Source organism: Anabrus simplex, chromosome 2 (assembly GCF_040414725.1).
Source record: "Anabrus simplex isolate iqAnaSimp1 chromosome 2, ASM4041472v1, whole genome shotgun sequence".
In the NCBI taxonomy this organism is placed as follows: Eukaryota; Metazoa; Arthropoda; class Insecta; order Orthoptera; family Tettigoniidae; genus Anabrus; species Anabrus simplex.
The window spans coordinates 587,019,910-587,040,027 of NC_090266.1; the positions used below are offsets into that span (position 1 = coordinate 587,019,910).

At 39.2% G+C, this 20,118-nt stretch overlaps 1 protein-coding gene across 1 annotated transcript in view; it reads left to right on the top strand.

Annotated features, from left to right (window-relative positions):
- Positions 1-20,118, top strand: part of Nuak (Nuak family kinase 1) — a 585,653-nt gene that overhangs the window by 280,253 nt on the left and 285,282 nt on the right. Inside the window, exon 3 of the mRNA XM_067140970.2 lies at positions 18,532-18,610. Coding sequence (XP_066997071.2) covers positions 18,532-18,610 — 79 coding nt within the window. The remainder of the gene's footprint in view (positions 1-18,531; positions 18,611-20,118) is intronic.

The window sequence follows — 20,118 nt, forward strand, 5'->3', positions numbered from 1 at the left end:
GTATAAAAGTAATAGGAATATCATCTACACCTGTAGCCTTTGATTTAATGGAATGCAAAGCCTTTTCAACCTGATTTTCTGTGACACTGTGAAATGTGAATGGTGGATTGGCTGGTGGGGAGGGCGGTGCGTCGGTGCGGTTAATTGGGGTAGGTTGAATATTTATTCTACTAAAGTAATCGTTCAGTTCATCAAGTGGAATCTCAGAAGTCGTCTGTCTCTGTGTTTTCCTATTCCCAGAGCACTAAGTTGGTCCCATGCGCGATTAGAATTTAAGTTCTTAGCTAAATTCCAGAAATATATACATTTCTTATTTCTGATTCACTGCTTTGTGCGATGTTTTAAGATGCGGTAAGGTTCGAAGTCTGTGTCATCTAGGGTTTGTTTATAATATCGAAATAACGAGTCACGGTGGGCCATCATTCTCTTGGCTTCATCATCTAGCCATGGACAAGAAGGGCGAGAAACCTGTATTCGACGCGCGCGCGCGCGCGTGTGTGTGTGTGTGTGTGTATTTCTTTGCCGCATTATTTGTATAAATTGTCACTTCTTTATTGTTTATCACATGACCATTATTATAATAACATTACCGTATTTATTCTAAACCACAATATTGCATCTTTACTCACACTGTTTATTCTTGCATTCATTTCACTTGTACTCGGAATATATGTAATGCTGCAGTTATGTTGGGATGGGAGTAACAGAGGTAGCCGCGGTTGGGGGGGGGGGGGATTGTCGTCAAAGGAGTCCACACTCCAGGAGTTTTAACGAATCTACTTTTATTAAGCATTATATATATAACGTATATTAATATTAGCTTCCGGAGTCCGACTCATTGGCTGAATGATCAGTGTTGAGGCCTTCGGGTCAGAGGGTCCCGGGTTCGATTCCCGGGCGGGTCGGGGATTTTAATCGCGTCTGATTAATTCTGTTGGCTCGGAGACTAGGCGTTTGTCCCAACACTTTCCTCTTCATATCCAGACAACATACTACACTACCAACTACCAAAGAAACACAACAGTGATTACATCCCTCCATATAGGGTTGGCGTCGTGAAGGACATCCGGCCGTAAAACAGGGCCAAATCCACATGTGCGGCACAGTTCGCACCCGCGACCTCACAGATGTGGGGAAAAGCGGGGGTGGGGGTGGAAGAAAAAGAGGAAGAAGATTACTATTAGCTTCCGGAATCCGCACGAATCCACCACTTTTACTTGGATCCAAGGATACTAATTTCCTTTTAGGTATTCTACACCACTTAAACTCTGGAAGTTTGGACACCTATCAAAATAAATTCTGGATGAATGCCCCCCCACCCAAACTGAAATCCTGGCTACGCTACTGAACGATACCATCATTGATGTTTCGTCAAACGCAAATTCTGATGAAGAAACAGGCTTTCCTTTTGTTTGCAGCAACTGTGGGGAATGTCCGACTTATTTTTTCTCATGGTTCCTACGAGGGTCAACCTTACATTTGCTAACTCTTCAGCTACGGTACTTCGCACATGACGTGAACCAATTGTCCATAGTGACGTTTCTATTAGTTCCGTGAATATCCTCAGTCAGATGTATATTAGACATGTTTGCGAAATTAATAACTGGTTTGATAGAAGGCAGTTCGGGTTAAGGAAAGGTTATTCCTCTGAAGCTCAACTTGTAGGATTCCAGCAAGATATAGTAGATATCCTAGATTCAGGAGGTCAAATGGACTGTACCGCGATTGACCTGTCTGTCTGTTAGGTCATCAGGCCAGAGGCTGGTTGGATCCTCAAATAGCACCACCAAAGGCTATGCAGTTATAGGGAAACCACAAAAACCAATGGCAGCACCAAAATGAGGCGTACTAGGCAAGATGACGAGTGAGGTAGTTTGTCATTGCTTTCCTCACTGGACCAGAAGGTGGTACTGCAGCACAACTGATCCTATGAGCAACACCTTTCGTAACACTCAGACACTAGTTGTGCTCCAAATGTCATTACTCAGCACCACCCATACCCCAGCAGTGTCCATATTGGCGATTGACCTATCTAAGGTAATTGATAGGGTAGATCATGGGAGACTACTGGCAAAAATTAGTACAATTGGACTTGACAAAATAGTGACTGAATGGGTGGCTAAGCCGGCCCCATGGTGTAGGGGTAGCGTGCTTTCCTCTCACCCGGAGGCCCCGGGTTCAGTTCCCGGCCAGGTCAGAGATTTTCTCTCGATCTGAGGTTTGAGGTCCACTCAGCCTTTTGCAGATGATGATGTTATTCTGTACAGTGTAATAAATAAGTTACACGACTGTGAGCAACTACAAAATGACCTCGATAATGATGTGAGATGAACAGTAGGCAATGGTATGATGATAAACGGGTTTAAAAGTCAGGGTGTGAGTTTCACAAAAAGTAAAAGTTCTCTCAGCTTTAATTGCAACTACCTAGGTGTTAATATAAGGAAAGATCTTCATGGGGGTAATCACATAAATATGATTGTAAAAAAAAAAAAAAAGGTACAGATCTCTGTACATGGTTATGAGGGTATTTAGGGGTTGTAGTAAGGATGTAAAGGAGAGGGCAAATAAGTCTCTGGTAAGACCCCAACTAGAGTATGGTTCCAGTGTATGGGACCCTCACCAGGATTACTTTATTCAAGAACTGGAAAAAATCCAAAGAAAAGCAGCTCGATTTGTTCTGGGTGATTTCTGACAAAAGAGTAGCGTTACAAAAATGTTGCAAAGTTTGGGCTGGGAAGACTTGGGAGAAAGGAGGGGAGCTGCTCGACTAAGTGGTATGTTCCGAGCTGTCATTGGAGAGATGGCGTGAATGACATCAGTAGACGAGTAAGTTTTAGTGGTATTTTTAAAAGTAGGAAAGATCACAATATGAAGATAAAGTTGGAATTTAAGAGGACGCATTGAGAGAAATATTCATTTATAGGAAGGGGAGTTAGGGATTGGAATAACTTACCAAGGGAGATGTTCAGTAAATTTCCATTTTCTTTTAAATCATTTAAGAAAAGGCTAGGAAGACAACAGATAGGGAATCTGCCACCTGGGCGACTGTCCTTAATGCAGATCAGTAGTGATTGATGATGATGAACATTCTGTGTTGGGATTGTTAAGACTGGAGTCACGTTGCTCTTTACCGACATATGGAATTCCATAACACATTATATGTTTTGGAATTACACATCATTACTATCTTTAAGCCGTATTTGTCTGGCTTGCTGGGTATGTACATTTTAAACGGGCATCTCTTTCTGAATGATAGCAATTGTTTGTCAACCGTAACATGTTCAAATGGTGTATAGTTACGTCTACACTGGTTCATAAACATGTCTCATAATTCTCTTATAGGGGCGAATTTATTCGCTGCACGTCTCTCTTCCCTCGTAGATTAATCATTAAACCGTAGCCAATTCAACAAAACTTGATATCTGTTTTTGCTCATAGTTGCTCTAAATGGAGGGGGGTCCTAAGCTTTGAGACCACATTTCTTCAGTGTTCAATCCAGAATTTTTCAAAACACCACTCAGATAAAGAATACCTATCAGTGCTCTCAACTCGCACACATTTGTTGGGTGAAGGTAGCTTTGTTCTGAAGTAAATCTGGATTTCTGCAAGTTGATTTCTGAATTTGTGCGAAGACAAATTAATCTAACATTTCATCAGTGAAAAATAAACTGAAAATATATTTTTCATTCAAAACATCACGTGTCAAATTTTTAGCTCCCGGATAACGGTGCACCAAATTTTGCTTACGGTACCGTACTTGTTCTTGTGTTAGCTGACCGGAAAGGTTTCTTGTACCACTTGTGGCCGTTCTTCCCGTAGACAGCCTTTCTAGAAACGGTTTCTTCTGCATCATCATCGGATTCTCCTTCAAACTCATCTACAACATCCTCGTCAGTTGTTGCATGATCGTCTTCATCACTCTCTTCTTCAAAATCGCTAAAATCATTGCAGATTACATTCCGACTTACTGCTTTTTCATTCAATATTTTGAAAGTTCGTCATCCGAAAGTCCTCTGCTTGAAGAAGCCATTTTATGTTTGCAAAACTAGATTAAAATGGATAATACCAAAATGTCGCCGCTTTTAACACAATTTCCACAACTACACTTTATCATTCAGCAATTTAAAGCAGGATAACTTGAATAAATTTGTGTTACACAAACCACATTGTGGGGTCGTATACGACCCTAACACAAAAATGGCAGATAACGGTCGATCACAAATGCTTGTGCGATCCTGTCATATCAACAGTTAAACAATCACTAAAGGTAGACGAGATAAGAACAACATGGCGACGTTTGGCGCATGTGCAGAAAGGATCATAAAATGGCGGGTCGCGAGCGACCCCACAGTGTGGTTCTAGGGTTAAAAAGCAACATACCGGGCGAGTTGGCCGTGCGCGTAGAGGCGCGCGGCTGTGAGCTTGCATCCGGGAGATAGTAGGTTCGAATCCCACTATCGGCAGCCCTGAAAATGGTTTTCCGTGGTTTCCCATTTTCACACCAGGCAAATGCTGGGGCTGTACCTTAATTAAGGCCACGGCCGCTTCCTTCCAACTCCTAGGCCTTTCCTGTCCCATCGTCGCCATAAGACCTATCTGTGTCGGTGCGACGTAAAGCCCCTAGCAAAAAAAAAAAAAAAAAAAAAAAAAAACATACACCCGTTGAATAACATCATAAAACTTTCTTGATTCAGTTCATGAATAAAATAACTGAATCATTTACCACCAGATTTAGATTATGAGCGGCACAGTATATGAAATCTGCGTTCGGAACTAGAAGTCCATTATACTTGCCACTCATGTTTGTCGCCCCATCAGAACCTTGCTCTCTACTCTGTCAATGTCAATCCCCATTTTATCCAGAATTTCCAAAATTAAATTGTACGTTCGAAACTTTCACTGGACTGATTAGTCATTTATGTAAATCCAAGGAACGATTGATTCATCTTCAGTTCTGTTTTACCATTGTTGTCAACTATACTGACGTACCTGATGATTATTCTTAACTGATCTCTTTTAGAAATAACTTGTGTAGTAGGCTATCCAGTAGTAACGTATTACAGCATAAAATGGTGCTGCTCGTAGTATGGCTATTATACATGATGCAAATATTTTAAATGCGCCTGAGAGTTAGTTAAGTGCGATTTTAATGAATCATACCTCGAAAGAAGATCGATTATGTTAAAAAAATACCGCTTTCTGGTCCGATGGTACGAATATCCTCCCTTTGCCCACGGAGCAATAAAAACAAGACAACTAATGTTCGAATTACATCAATTATGCGGACAAAAATATCTTTCCAATTACGCTTGTGAACTGAAATTTTGTTCTCGATTGTTCCGTTTTTCTTTCAAGTAGAATGGGCTGGACAGGCTCGCAAATGTCAATGTCTGGCCTCATGAATGTTAATCTTTTTGCTCAGTCCTTGCCAGTCAGGAATAGTGCCGTTGCGCCAATTTTTCCCTTCACTGTTGTCATCGAAAAGGCAGCAGGGATCACAATACAGAGTATCTAGCTGTGGGGAATAACACAACCAAAATCTCTCTAGCTTCTGACCATTTTTTGAGTTTGAATAATAATAATAATAATAATAATAATAATAATAATAATAATAATAATAATAATAATAATAATAATAATAATAGGTTCTAAACAAACTTTTTTTTTTGTGGGTGGATCCCTAAGGAATGGTCCATTTGGTTTACGTGGTTCTGACATTAGGATGCACGCTTTTGTTTCTACACTAATACTTCTGTGAAGAGGCCCCTATTGGCGTGAAAAAATATGTCCGATTTTCCATTACTCGCTGTTTTATTTTGATTTATTTTGATTTCACTTTCATAAGCATTTCGTGAAATTGTTTAGGTCACTGACGACTCTTCGGATTTAATTGGCTGAGAATGCGTTTCATCTATATCGGTCCTTGACAGGACAGGTTTTGTAAAAACCGTGTCAATTTTGGTTAATTTGTTAGCGAATTCCTATCTCTCTAGTTGAACGGAACTTTACTACGCTTTTTTGCACCACTCAAATACCGGTACCTATGCTTACCTGACATACTTGATCCCTGTGGAGACTGGTGGCTCTGTGACTTAGACTCCCCAACTCTACGGCCTGGATTTGATGTTCGGTCAATGCGTGTGAGATTTACAAGTTCCTGTGGTTTGGAATGCACATAAAGTACTTCCGATTGTAAGATTTACATTTAAAGATACGTTAAACTACAACTCACCTCTTATTGAATACACTAGTACTACACCATTTAGTTTACAGATCCGAAGGAAGTAACGCACGCACACACACACACACACACGCGCGCGCGCGCACACACACACACACACACACACACACACACACGCGCGCGCGCAAGAAATGTTATTCCAATTATAGTAACCAAAACATACTGGCCGTCACAGTATTAAGAAATAATCTCGTTCCTAGTACCTCTTTAAAAAAAAAAAATAGTTTACGCCCCCATTGGAGCACTTAAATCGTCATACACTTTTAAGTCTAATAGTATTAAATAGACTCAGCTTTTCAGCTTCTTCTTCCACTCCCAAAACTCTTCATCCATTCGGACCTGGCTGCCCTTTGCTTGCCACTAATGGTGTACTTCCTTCGTTCAAATGTTATGAGTTTGAATCTTGTTTATTCCTTAGAATCCGCTTCTCTTCTCTGCCATCAATTTGGAGCATTGATAAATTTCATTGTCCTAAATCTCTGTGAACCAAGTGATCTTTGTTTTATTTTTCCAGAAGTAACTAAACTGCTTCTCTAGTTGGGTTTCTGGCAGTCTGAATACATGACATTGAAAGGCAATTCTCCTTTTCCGCATTGTATCTATTATTGATTCGCTTTCATGATATACTTAATTTTTTTTTTTTTTTTTTTAAAGAAATGATATTTGTTCATGGCGTAGACCTATGGAGATCTTTTGCCACTACTTGCATCATTTGAGAAGAACCTGCATGTAAGTGGGCTTGCAGAAGTGTAGAGTGTTGAGTGTGGGGCAAGGGATGTTAAGGATGACACAAACACAAACAGTCCCCAGGCCAGGGATATTAATCAATTACAATTAAAAAACCCTGACCCAGCTGGGAATTGAACCCGGGGCTGCCGGGTGACAGGCGGACGCATTGCCCCCTACACCGCGGGGCCGGACATCATGATATAATAATTCATTAGGTAATACTCTCCATTGGCCATCAACTGGGTGTTTCTTATTGATGATTTTTTTTTTTGCTTTACGTCGCACCGACACAGTTAGGTCTTACGGCGATGATGGGACAGGAAAGGCCTAGGAATGGGAAGGAAGCAGCCGTGGCCTTAATTAAGGTACAGCCCCAGCATTTACCTGATGTGAAAATGGAAAACCACGGAAAACCATCTTCAGGGCTGCTGACTGTGGGATTCGAACCCACCATCTCCCGGATGCAAGCTCACAGCTGCACGCCCCCAACCGCACGGCCAATTCGCCCGGTTTATTGATGATTGTCCTGATGTTTCTTCTATCTACTTTCTGCAATTTATCAGTTGTTGATTTAGTGTTCTACTTGAAGAGTGTTTTGCTAGCATAAGGTGCTTCAGGTTTTACAACTGTATTGTAATGTCAAAATTTAGCATTCATGGAGAGTGATTTTTTTTTAATAAGTTGGCCAAGTGATTCACTATGCTGTTTTCAGTTTAGATGTTCTGCTGTCGATCAGTGTTTTCTCTTTTGTGTTCCAGGTTATAATTCCCCCAAGATATTTAAATTTATTCTCAGTCTTAATTTGTTTGCCATTGTCAAGGTGAATTTCTTGTGTTTCAATTCTAAAGGTTAGCAACATTTCAGTTTTTTCAAATAAGATTTGCAGTCAGATTTTTGCAGCAATTTTCTCGAGTTCATCAATTTGAAATTTAGCTTTTTTCACACTACTTGCTAGTAATGCAAGATCTGCTGCTAATGCTAGGCAATTAAGTTTAATATTTCTGCCTGTCTTGATGTTTGAATGACTTTTCTTTACACATTCTCGCATGACTTGCTCCAGGGCACAGTTAAACAATAATGACGAGAGTTCATCTCCCTGTCGAAGTCCAGAGTGGATTTCAAATGGCTCAGACAATTCACCTCTAAAGTTGACTTTAGACTTAGTATTCTTAAGAGTGATTCCAGTAAGATTGATGAGTTTTTGGTGTAAACCAAGTTCTTTGAGGACATTCAGTAGTGACTCACGATGAATACTGTTATAAGCTTTTTTTTTTAAATAAAAAAGTGATGATTAATCTCTTGTTCTGAACTCTATGGTTTTTCATGATCCACTTAAGACTGTTGATTTGATTGGGACAGCTTCCTCCTGGTCAAAATCCTCCCTGTTATTCTCCCAGTTTCTAGTCAAGTTGTTCCTGAATTCTTGTATATGTAATTTTATTAAAATCTTATAAGTAAAATCAAGCAGAGATATACCCCGATAATTACTGGGATCCAATCTATCACTTTCTTGTGCAGTGGCTGGATTATCACTGTAGTCCATTCTTCAGGTATTTCTCCAATATTCCAGATGTTTATGATATCTTGTAAATTTTGAAGGGTTTGTTGTTATATGCATTCTTCCATAGTTCTGCTACCAATAGATTCTCTCCTGCTGCTTTGTAGTTCTTGAGGGAATTTATTGCTTTGATCACTTCATCATAAGTTGGCAGTATAAAGTTTTCCAGTAGAGTTTTATTTTTTGGGAAGGATCCAAATCATATTGTTCTTTTGGATCTTCAAAGTTAAGTAATTCTTTAAAATAGTTGGTCATAATTTTAGCATTATCCCTATTATTGTGTGCCATTTCTCCATTTTTATTTTTCATCATAAGTGTAGGGGGAGTGTACTTTGATTGATATTGTTAGAATGTTGTAATAGTCACTTGTTTTATGTTGACTAAATGCTGCTTCTATGGTATTCAGTGTTTCTTTTTGATAATTTGTTTTAATTATTCTAATTTCTTTGGCTGTTTGTCTTCTGGCATTGATGAGTTCTTTGCAGGATTTTTCGGTTTTCTCTTGTTGTTAAATGTTAAACAATTAATAATAATTAATGTTATTTGATTTACGTCCCACTAACTACTTTTACAGTCTTCGGAGACGCCGAGGTGCCGGAATTTAGTCCCGCAGGAGTTCTTTAACGTGCCTGTTAAAGAATTAATTTATTGGAACCACCTATAGGACTATAACACTGTTTAAGTATGGTAAATGTTTCGCCTGTCATTGCAGGCATCGTCAGCCATGAATTCTAACTCCAAGTCAGAGCTCTGAGTGGATGTTTACTAGGATTATTCTAAAACAATATTTTTTATAACAATTTGCACTGAAGTACAAGAACATTAGGTCATATTGGAATGAGCAAGCCGTTCATGTTTTAAAGTTCTAATGTGACGTCCAACACAAGTTCACATCCAATGGAAATGTATTAACTGTCAACTCTCATAATGCTGGTAATGAGAACGGCATGATACATGTGGGATTTAAAACATCTGTACATTTTTACAGTCTATTAGGAGATTAACTTGTACTAGAACTATTCTTAAAAACTATTTTTTTACACAATTTACACTAATATATATAACATATGGTACAATTTGGAAATGAACTGGCTGATCTTGTCTTAAAGTTCTAATGGGACGTCGTACTCATGTCCACGTCGTATGGGAATAATGCAGAATATCAACACACATAATGCCGATGCTGGGATGGCAATTATCTATTGGATCATAACATTTAAACATTTCTTTTTACATTAGTAGGAGATCAAACACATTCAGCTTTATGGTTTTGGGATGGCTTAATATTTTATGATCAACATCACTTCCTTGAAGAATGAGAATCGCTATTAAAATGGAGTGCCGGTTGGATGGTAAGATTGCTCCACGCATCAAATCATTTAAGTCACACTTATTATAAAGACGTGGAGTTTTATCCTCAACATCCGGTACAAAGGTATCATCATCACCATCCTCTGCACTTGAAGAAGATGAAGACACACTCTCTGGTAACTGTATTGGTGGTTCTGGGATAGGAATATCGGGTCCATGTGGTACGGGGCTTGTGGTAGATGGAAGGGAGGGATACACTATGTGCTTTTTGTTTTTTTTATTGAACCTGGACACTTTATACACACAAAAATAACATTTGTCAAAATGATTTCTTTGTTTCTGCCAAGCCATTGGAATTATGAATGGCATTAATAGCAACAACCCATTGTACCATTGCCGCAGGTTTTCTACACACGTTTTACACAACACAGGGTGTGAAATTCTTGTCCTGATCGCCTAACTTCATGTTAAAATATGCCAAGTACAGGCTTTTTATAAATGTGTTAATATTTCGCTTCTGGCCTTTAATAGTATCCAGGCCACATATAGAACAGAATGAGTTGGGATTATTCACACATTTTCACCTCCGAAAATGACTGCCACTTGCCATTTTAACACAAACTAACTCACTTATTCACTCAATCGACTTAAAGTGCATGTTGTAACTTGTAGGCAAAGGCGTGACACACGTTCTCAGATTCTCCTCAATCAATCAATACTGATCTGCATTTAGGGCAGTCGCCCAGGTGGCAGATTCCCTATCTGTTGCTTTCCTAGCCTTATCCGAAATGATTTCAAAGAAATTGGTAATTTATTGAACATCTCCCTTGGTAAGTTATTCCAATCCCTAACTCCCCTTCCTATAAAGGAATATTTGCCCCAGTTTGTCCTCTTGAATTCCAACTTTATCTTCATATTGTGATCTTTCCTACTTTTATAGACGCCATTCAAACCTATTTGTCTACTAATGTCATTCCACGCCATCTCTCCGCTGACAGCTCGGAACATACCACTTAGTCTAGCAGCTCTTCTTCTTTCTCTCAATTCTTCCCAACCCAAACATTGCAACATTTTTGTAACGCTACTCTTTTGTCGGAAATCACCCAGAACAAATCGAGCTGCTTTTCTTTGGATTTTTTCCAGTTCTTGAATCAGGTAATCCTGGTGAGGGTCCCATACACTGGAACCATACTCTAGTTGGGGTCTTACCAGAGACTTATATGCACTCTCCTTTACATCCTTACTACAACCCCTAAACACCCTCATAACCATGTGCAGAGATCGGTACCCTTTATTTACAATCCCATTTATGTGATTACCCCAGTGAAGATCTTTCCTTATATTAACACCTAGATACTTACAATGATCCCCAAAAGGAACTTTCACCCCATCAACGCAGTAATTAAAACTGAGAGGACTTTTCCTATTTGTGAAACTCACAACCTGACTTTTAGCCCCGTTTATCAACATACCATTGCCTGCTGTCCATCTCACAATATTTTCGAGGTCACGTTGCAGTTGCTCACAATCTTGTAACTTATTTATCACTCTATAGAGAATAACATCATCCGCAAAAAGCCTTACCTCCGATTCCACTCCTTTACTCATATCATTTATATATATAAGAAAACATAAAGGTCCGATAACACTGCCCTGAGGAACTCCCCTCTCAACTATTACAGGGTCAGACAAAGCTTCACCTACTCTAACTCTCTGAGATCTATTTTCTAGAAATATAGCAACCCATTCAGTCACGATTTTGTCTAGTCCAATTGCACTCATTTTTGCCAGTAGTCTCCCATGATCCACCCTATCAAATGCTTTAGACATGTCAATCGCGATACAGTCCATTTGACCTCCAGAATCCAAGATATCTGCTATATCTTGCTGGAATCCTACAAGTTGAGCTTCAGTGGAATAACCTTTCCTAAAACCGAATTGCCTTCTATCGAACCAGTTATTAATTTCACAAACATGTCTAATATAATCAGAAAGAATGCCTTCCAAAAGCTTACATACAATGCATGTCAAACTTACTGGCCTGTAATTTTCAGCTTTATGTCTATCACCCTTTCCTTTATACACAGGAGCTACTATAGCAACTCTCCATTCATCTGGTATAGCTCCTTCGGTCAAACAATAATCAAATAAGTACTTCAGATATGGTACTATATCCCAACCCATTCATTGTCTTTACTATATCCCCAGAAATCTGATCAATTCCAGCCGCTTTTCTAGTTTTCAACTTTTGTATCTTACTGTAAATGTCATTGTTATCATATGTAAATTTTATTACTTCTTTGGCCTTAGTCTCTTCCTCTATCTCGACATTATCCTTGTAACCAACAATCTTTACATACTGCTGACTGAATACTTCTGCCTTTTGAAAATCCTCACATACACACTCCCCATGGTCATTAATTATTCCTGGAATGTCCTTCTTGGAACCTGTTTCTGCCTTAAAATACCTATACATACCCTTCCATTTTTCACTAAAATTTGTATGACTGCCAATTATGCTTGCCATCATGTAATCCTTAGCTGCCTTCTTTGCTAGATTCAATTTTCTAGTAAGTTCCTTCAATTTCTCCTTACTTCCACAGCCATTTCTAACTCTATTTCTTTCCAGTCTGCACCTCCTTCTTAGTCTCTTTATTTCTCTATTATAATAAGGTGGGTCTTTACCATTCCTTACCACCCTTAAAGGTACAAACCTGTTTTCGCATTCCTCAACAATTTCTTTAAACCCATCCCAGAGTCTGTTTACATTTTTATTTACCATTTTCCACCGATCATAGTTACTTTTTAGAAACTGCCTCATACCTGCTTTATCAGCCATATGGTACTGCCTAACAGTCCTACTTGTAAGACCTTCCTTTCTATCACATTTATTTTTAACTACCGCAAAAACAGCTTCATGATCACTAATACCATCTATTACTTCAGTTTCCCTATAGAGCTCATCTGGTTTTATCAGCACCACATCCAAAATATTTTTCCCTCTGGTTGGTTCCATCACTTTCTGAAACAGCTGTCCTTCCCATATTAACTTATTTGCCATTTGTTGGTCATGCTTCCTGTCGTTCGCATTTCCTTCCCAATTTACATCTGGCAAATTCAGATCTCCCGCTACAATCACATTTCTTTCCATGTCATTTCCCACATAGCTGACTATCCTATCAAATTCTTCTTTCACCAGAATGAAAACTCCCCCTCCCACCTTTCCTATCCTATCTCTACGATACACACTCCAGTGCCGTGAGAAAATTTCTGCATCCATTATATCATTTCTCAGCCATGATTCAACTCCTATTACAATATCTGGTAAATATATATCTATTAAATTACTTAATTCTATTCCTTTCTTTACAATACTTCTACAGTTCAACACTAACAATTTTATGTCATCCCTACTTGATTTCCAGTTCCCTGTTCCCTTGTCACCGCTCCCTAGGCCATCCCGTTTCCCTGAATGTACCTCCCTATTACCCTTCCATCAAATTTCCTAACTTATACGTACCACTGCGGTTTAAATGAAGGCCATCCGAGCGCAGATCGCTATCTCCTACCCACCCATTAGGATCTAGAAATTTCACTCCCAGTTTCCCACATACCCACTCCATAGTCTCATTTAAATCCCCAATCACCCTCCAGTCAGTATCCCTCCTACACAGTATTCCACTAATAACAATCTCCGCTTTCTTAAACTTCACCCGTGCTGCATTTACCAGATCCCACACATCTCCAACTATGTTGGTACTTATATCAGCTTGCCTTACGTTGTTGGTACCAACGTGAAACACTACCACCTTCTCCTTCCCCTCCTCCCTCTCTTCTACTTTCCTCAACATCTGCCTCAATCTAATTCCTGGATAACATTCTACCCTGGTTCCCTTTCCTCCACACACTTTCCCCACGTGTCTAACGATGGAATCCCCCATGACCAGAGCCTCAACCCTACCCACCTCATTTGATCCCCTCCCCTCCTGGTCAGCCCTATCTTTCCTGATAGCTGCAGAAGCTACTTCCTCCTCCCTTTTCTCCTTCCCATGACCCTGTTCCACCTGTCTTTTCCTATCCTCTACTCTACATTTCCCTTTCCTACCTTTTCCCTTCCTCCTACTTCCACGCATCTCAGCAACAGTTCCCTGTCCCTCATCTTCCCTCTGTTGTTCTACCTGGAGTGACTCGTACCAATTTCGCACAGACACCTGTCCTGAATTCTGATCCTGAATAGAGCCCTTGGCCTGCAATTTCCTTCCCCTTAGAACATTAGACCACCTGTCTTCTACAACTCCTCCCTTTCCTTCCCCTCCCTCTTGTACACCTACTGTAACCTGTACATTGTTTGAGGGAGTCCTATCTTCCTTCCTGTCTTCTGTGAGAATCCTAATTATCTCCCTCAAACTTTCCAACTCCTCCCTCATACCCCTCAATGCCTCACCACACCCACAATAAGTACACTCGCGCTCCTTAGCCATTCTTTACGGGGGGGGGGGGGAATTTTAAATTAAAAAATAAAATAACTTATTTGCAAAAAAAAAAAAAAAAAAAATGAACGGAGGGTTATATTGTCTGGGATAGTACACAACAATAAGGTAATTAATATACGACTACACTACAATACTACTTAGTCGTGCTCTATTTTTTTTAATCCTACAACCTCTAACAGGATAAAATCTGCTGTTAATTACTGAATATCGAAAGTAATACACAGGAACTACACAATTCCAAACTGCAATTAAGCCTATCCTAATTTCAACAATATTTTATTAAGAGTTTCTACGGATACCTCTACTACACCAGTACTACACAAATATTTTACAATAATAAAATAAGCACACTCAATTCTAATAGGATATTACTCGTATACTACTGTACAGTACACTACAGTAATTTTTAAACTACTTTCAGAGTATCCTAATTACGATACCGGTACCGTACCGTATGTCACTACTAAGCACAACAGACTCAGACTACGGACAAAAGCGATCTTGACGTTTTGACCTTGCCTGACATTGTGCATGCGCAAACTGCAACTGTTTTAATTGTTCTTCCGATGTTCCTGTATGATTACCTACTACCAGTGGCGGCTGGTGGTTTAAAAGTTCAGTGGTGGACAATTTTTACCAATGATATAATATGATTACAGGCTAATTTTCAAATCTAGATACATCAACTATACTTCTTTATTATTAAAAATAAAACAAACATTTTACATTTCTATTTTCAGGAATATTACTACAACGCATTAACATTTTTTCATTTAAAACTCTTTTACCATATTGAAATGAAACACTTTGAGGTAGCCTAATTCCGGTTTCGAAAAAAATATCCTTTTGTAATGTATCTGGTTTCAAAATTAAACATTGCGTGGGCCTACTCATTCGTTTCACCTCAGATTTTTACTTGGCAGTCCGTTGTGGAAACGGCCTAGACATTAAAGACTGCACCGAATTCATGATCTGGCAAAATACCACTAACTGATAAAAACGCACAATAATAAAAACACACTTGCTGACACGAATGTTTACACAATGAAATCAATAAGCTACTTAGCTTGTACACGCATAACAAAGCTCATGACTATACTGAAAGAAATGGTGGTGTTTATTTTCAAATTTAGAGCCATTAGTTATATATCCAGCCACGGCCGACTTGATGCGTTGCTCTAGCCAGTACGAATAGCTCTAGCTAGCTCCATATGAAGTGCAGCGAGGGATCAAACCGGCCGTGATCCAGCAGATGAACTTCCATCCGGTGTCGCTAGATGACACTCCTGTTCTATAACAGAATCTCACAGTGAGCAGCAACGGTCTCTAGCGACTTTGCTAGTAGTTGGTTACGTAGGAGCACGGCCGATTTGATGCTTCGCTCTAGCTAGCTCCTTAGCGCAGCGAGGGATCCAGTCGGCCGTGGTAGGAGGAGCCAGGTTGATAAACCTCCATTTAAGCAACATATAAGAAGCCATGCCTATCTTTTCCTCTCCCCGCGAAACCCTCTAGCAGCCCAAAAGCATACTTCTAGCAGCCCCGCGCACCCCTCGAGCAGCCCAGGTTTCATCCTACCTCAGGTTGATTTCCTGCTGCAAAATTTTTGGCTCCTGCGGTGAACATCTAAGAGTACCGGCTTGTAAAGTACCCTGTAGTCAATATTTGCTCTTTCGAGCTCTTGAGAGGTTTGTGTAGTTGAATGAAAATACAGTAGTTGAGTAATCCAAATTATGAAACTTAACTTAAAATAAACATAAAAATTTAATGGGGGTAGCACAAACCTGCAACCTTATGGAGAAACCGCCCCTCCCTACTACCCTTCAAAACAGAGCACATACAATATTTTCTCTCAGAAATGTCCATACCTGCATTCCATACAACCAATCCAAACCTTCATTTACAACAACGAAGCTCCATTAGCATAAACATGAGACGGACTTGTGACAAATCTGTATGTGATACGATACAAGTGGTATTATTTTTTACATGAGGACACAAAATGTAACGTATATCACATACAATTACTTTTGCCGGAAAATCTTTGTGGGCTGGCATAATCAAAGAATTGCAGGAGAGAAATGATACTTGGATACGAATATCAGCTGATTCAGATTCCGATTTATTATTGTTGTTGTTGTTGTTGTTGTTGTTGTCATAATCTTTTTTCCACTATCGTATAAAATAAATTTGTGTGGCTATTTTAAGCTTGGTGCCAGCCTTTGTAAGGCAGACCCTCTGATGATGGTAGGTGGCATGTCATATATAGCAAACTGTGTGTTGTTGTAGTGGAGGGTAGTGTTATGTGTGAGTTGCAGGGATGTTGGGGACAATACGAACACCTGGTCCCCAAGCCAAGGGAATTAATGGTTTAAGGTTAAAATCCCTGACCCTGCTGAGAATCTAACCCGGTGCCCTCTGAACCGAAGAGCACTATGCTGACTATTCAGCCAAGCAGCTGGACTCTTTTTACAGTAATGAATGTAGAAAGTATTGGAAACAATATAACCACTTCCAGATCACTGTCAAATGCTGTAAGACATGCATTACAAAGTTGTTCGAAGTTATTACAAATGTTGTTGTTTGGGTCATCAATCCATGGACTGGTTTGATGCAGCTCTCAGTATGGCTGTAGTTTCCTGTTGCTTTCCGGCACATAGCAGTATCGATACAGCTAAGTCATGTTAAATATTATTACAAGGCCATATCAGTCATTCATCCAGACTGCCACCTTTGCAGCTTCCAAAAGGCTGCTACCCGCCTTTTGGTGAACCATTCATTAGTCTGGTCACTCGTCAGATACCCGTCCGATATGGTTGCACCTGCATTTCTGCTATCTGCTTCATTGGGACACGTAAGGTCATGTGATACACAGGTAGGTTATTACAAATATGTTTTAATAAAAGAAAAGCAAAACTCAGTTGACCTTCCTTTTTCAGTATCTGATTGTATAAGAGAGACTATGAGAGCTTTTGCAGGTGTAGGTATATTATGCATGTTGTAACTTTCCATCAGGTCTGTACAGTTAACTCTCAATTCAATTGACTTCAAATGTTATAATATTATGGACACAATTCTGGAAAAAATACAGGTAATGGAAAAAAAACAAAAAAACAAAAGTGTACCAGAATACAATTTTAGAGGTTTTGAGACCTCTGAATTTCGTGAAACCTTGAATCAGACTGACGATAATTATTGAGGTGAGAATGACATTGAACACTGGCTAAAGATCAACAAAGGTTACCCGGCCTACCAAATACTAAGCTTGAAAGGGGATGTAGAATATTGTCTATATGACAATCAGAAAGTTGATGACAAGGATGAAGGAAAAAAGCAAGAGGAAGAAAAATAGGTTTCAGTTGGCCCAAAATGATTGGTAGTTAGAGAACACACTCAGAGATGAGATTATCTAGCTTATAGATGCCTATCAGATCCAGAGGAAACTGCTTATTATGAACACTTTTAGCTATTTCAATCACTGATTATCAAGAATGCTTTTTCTTAATACCACATAAAGTTTTCTATTGTCAATACAATTCCTGTCCAGCTCCATGGCTAAATTGTTAATGTGCTAGCTTTTGGTCCATGAGGTCCCGGGTTCAGTTTCTGGCCTTGTTAGTGATTTTAACCCAATGGCTTGGGAGCTGGGTGTGTGCGCCGCCTTCGTTATTAGAATTCATCATGGGTAGGGCTGCCTTCATTATTAGAATTCATCATGGGTAGGGCCCCGTTCTAGACAGGTCGTCTATACGGCGTCAACTCAAAAGACCTGCACCAGGCCATTAAATAATAAAATTTCTAAGATTTGTGTTCTAACAGGTTTCGATTTTATGGATAACACTTAGCCCCTAGTTATCCGTTAAATCAGGAGTTTACTGTAGCTTGATTATTGTATCCCTTCTACAGGAGAATGAAGACCCTCTAGAACCAGTGCTGAATGTAACATTGCCTTGTGCAGTACTGATTACCTCTGGTTAATCTGTTGATGTGAGGTTACTTAAAACAATTTTTAAGCAGATTAACAGATTGACAGTAGATTAATAGGCTAGATAATGGGTAAATGTTATTTTTGTTAGTAGGGTATGGTGATGACAGTCTTGTGCTCAGTGAATGCAAGTTTGTAGTAAGGAAGAGGATGGAATTAAAATCGCTACCTTTGGCCAGACAGTTTACAGCTTCACAGTATTTAACTTCTGTTGCAGGTTTGACATTATTAGAAAGTTGGGACAAGGCACTTACGGGAAAGTGCAGCTTGGGATCAACAAAGAAACGGGACAAGAGGTAAGTGATGTTTGATACTTGAAGGATTCAAAAGGAAAATTGCTGAATTATGACATATTTCTGTTGGTTCCTGAAATTATTTTTGGCTGTTTTACTTCAGTCTAGTAGTAGTAGTAGTAGTAGTAGTAGTAGTAGTAGTAATCTTCAGACAGAATTTACACCAATTTGGTATACAACCTTTTGTATATCATGTTCATATGACTTATCTTTTGTAGTTCCATATGTGATAAAACAAAGGTTTTCAGTTGTGGAACCAACCTTAGGTAGTTTAGTAAAATATCAGGGATTGTCATGAAAGAAGCCATTTTTTTCAATGTTGACATAGTTAATAGAAATGTTAAACTTTTCAGTCTGTCAAAAACATGAAATGTGACACTCGGAACACTCCATTTTTACAGGTATGTTCATTGTTCTAAGTTTTACATTTTGTGTTTCAACAGACTGAAAAGATTATAAGTTCCATCTTCTCTCAGAAATTGTGAAACTAATGTTTGTGGATAGATGTTCAGTTCTTCTTATTATTCTTATTCTTCTTCTTCTTCTCCTCCTCCTCCTCCTCCTCCTCCTCCTCCTCCTCCTCCTCCTCCTCCTCCTCCTCCTTCTGCCACTTGTCCCACACCTGTGGTGTTGCAGGTGGGTGAACTGTGTCACACATATGGATTTGGCCCTGTTTTGTGGCTGGATGCTCCTCCTGACTCTAACCATACATGGAGGGGTGTAATCATTATTGTGTGTTTCTGTGGTGGTTTGTAGTGTAATGTGTTGTGTTGTGTGAATATGAAGAAGAGAGTGTTGGAACACACACAAACATCCATTCTCTAAGCCAGAAAAATAAATCAACCATGGCTGACCCTTCAGCTAAGCAGTCAGACTTGTGGATAAATGTTCAATTGGTGGCCACTTTCTGCTCTTTCAGTTCTATGTACACTTGCATCAAAGAGTTTTAACTCGCCTTTGAAACTCTCCCTATATTCTTGAAACTGATACTTAATAATTGAGATTTATTGGTTTTCTGATTTATTTCCTGTTGCAGGTATTTGTCCATTCGGAACTAAAATACACTAAAATAATAATGAATTATTATGTAGGTATTATGTAACTACCTCAGGAGTGATACTTGTAAAATAATCTTCAGCCTATGTGGACCAAACATTAGCATGGATTCTGTTATATTGCTATACCGAAGAATGTACTAACATATAAAGACTCTTTTGTTTCTGTTGTTGAAATCATCCATGGTTAATTATAATGCAAACTACTTTCCCTTCTTTTTGAATGTCTGCATTGGTTTAGACTGTTTTTCCCATTCTGACTTCTCTTCAGTACTGCTCCAGTTTTTGCAGGTAGAGACTATGTAATAATAATGTTATTTCTTTCTGTCCCACTAACTACTTTTGATGGTTTTCAGAGATAAAAAAAAGTTAGCATGAGTGAAGAAAAGCATGATATGTTATTTGGCTACAAGACAGTCAATTGATCAAACTGGCAGTTTGTTGAAAAATTAGGGA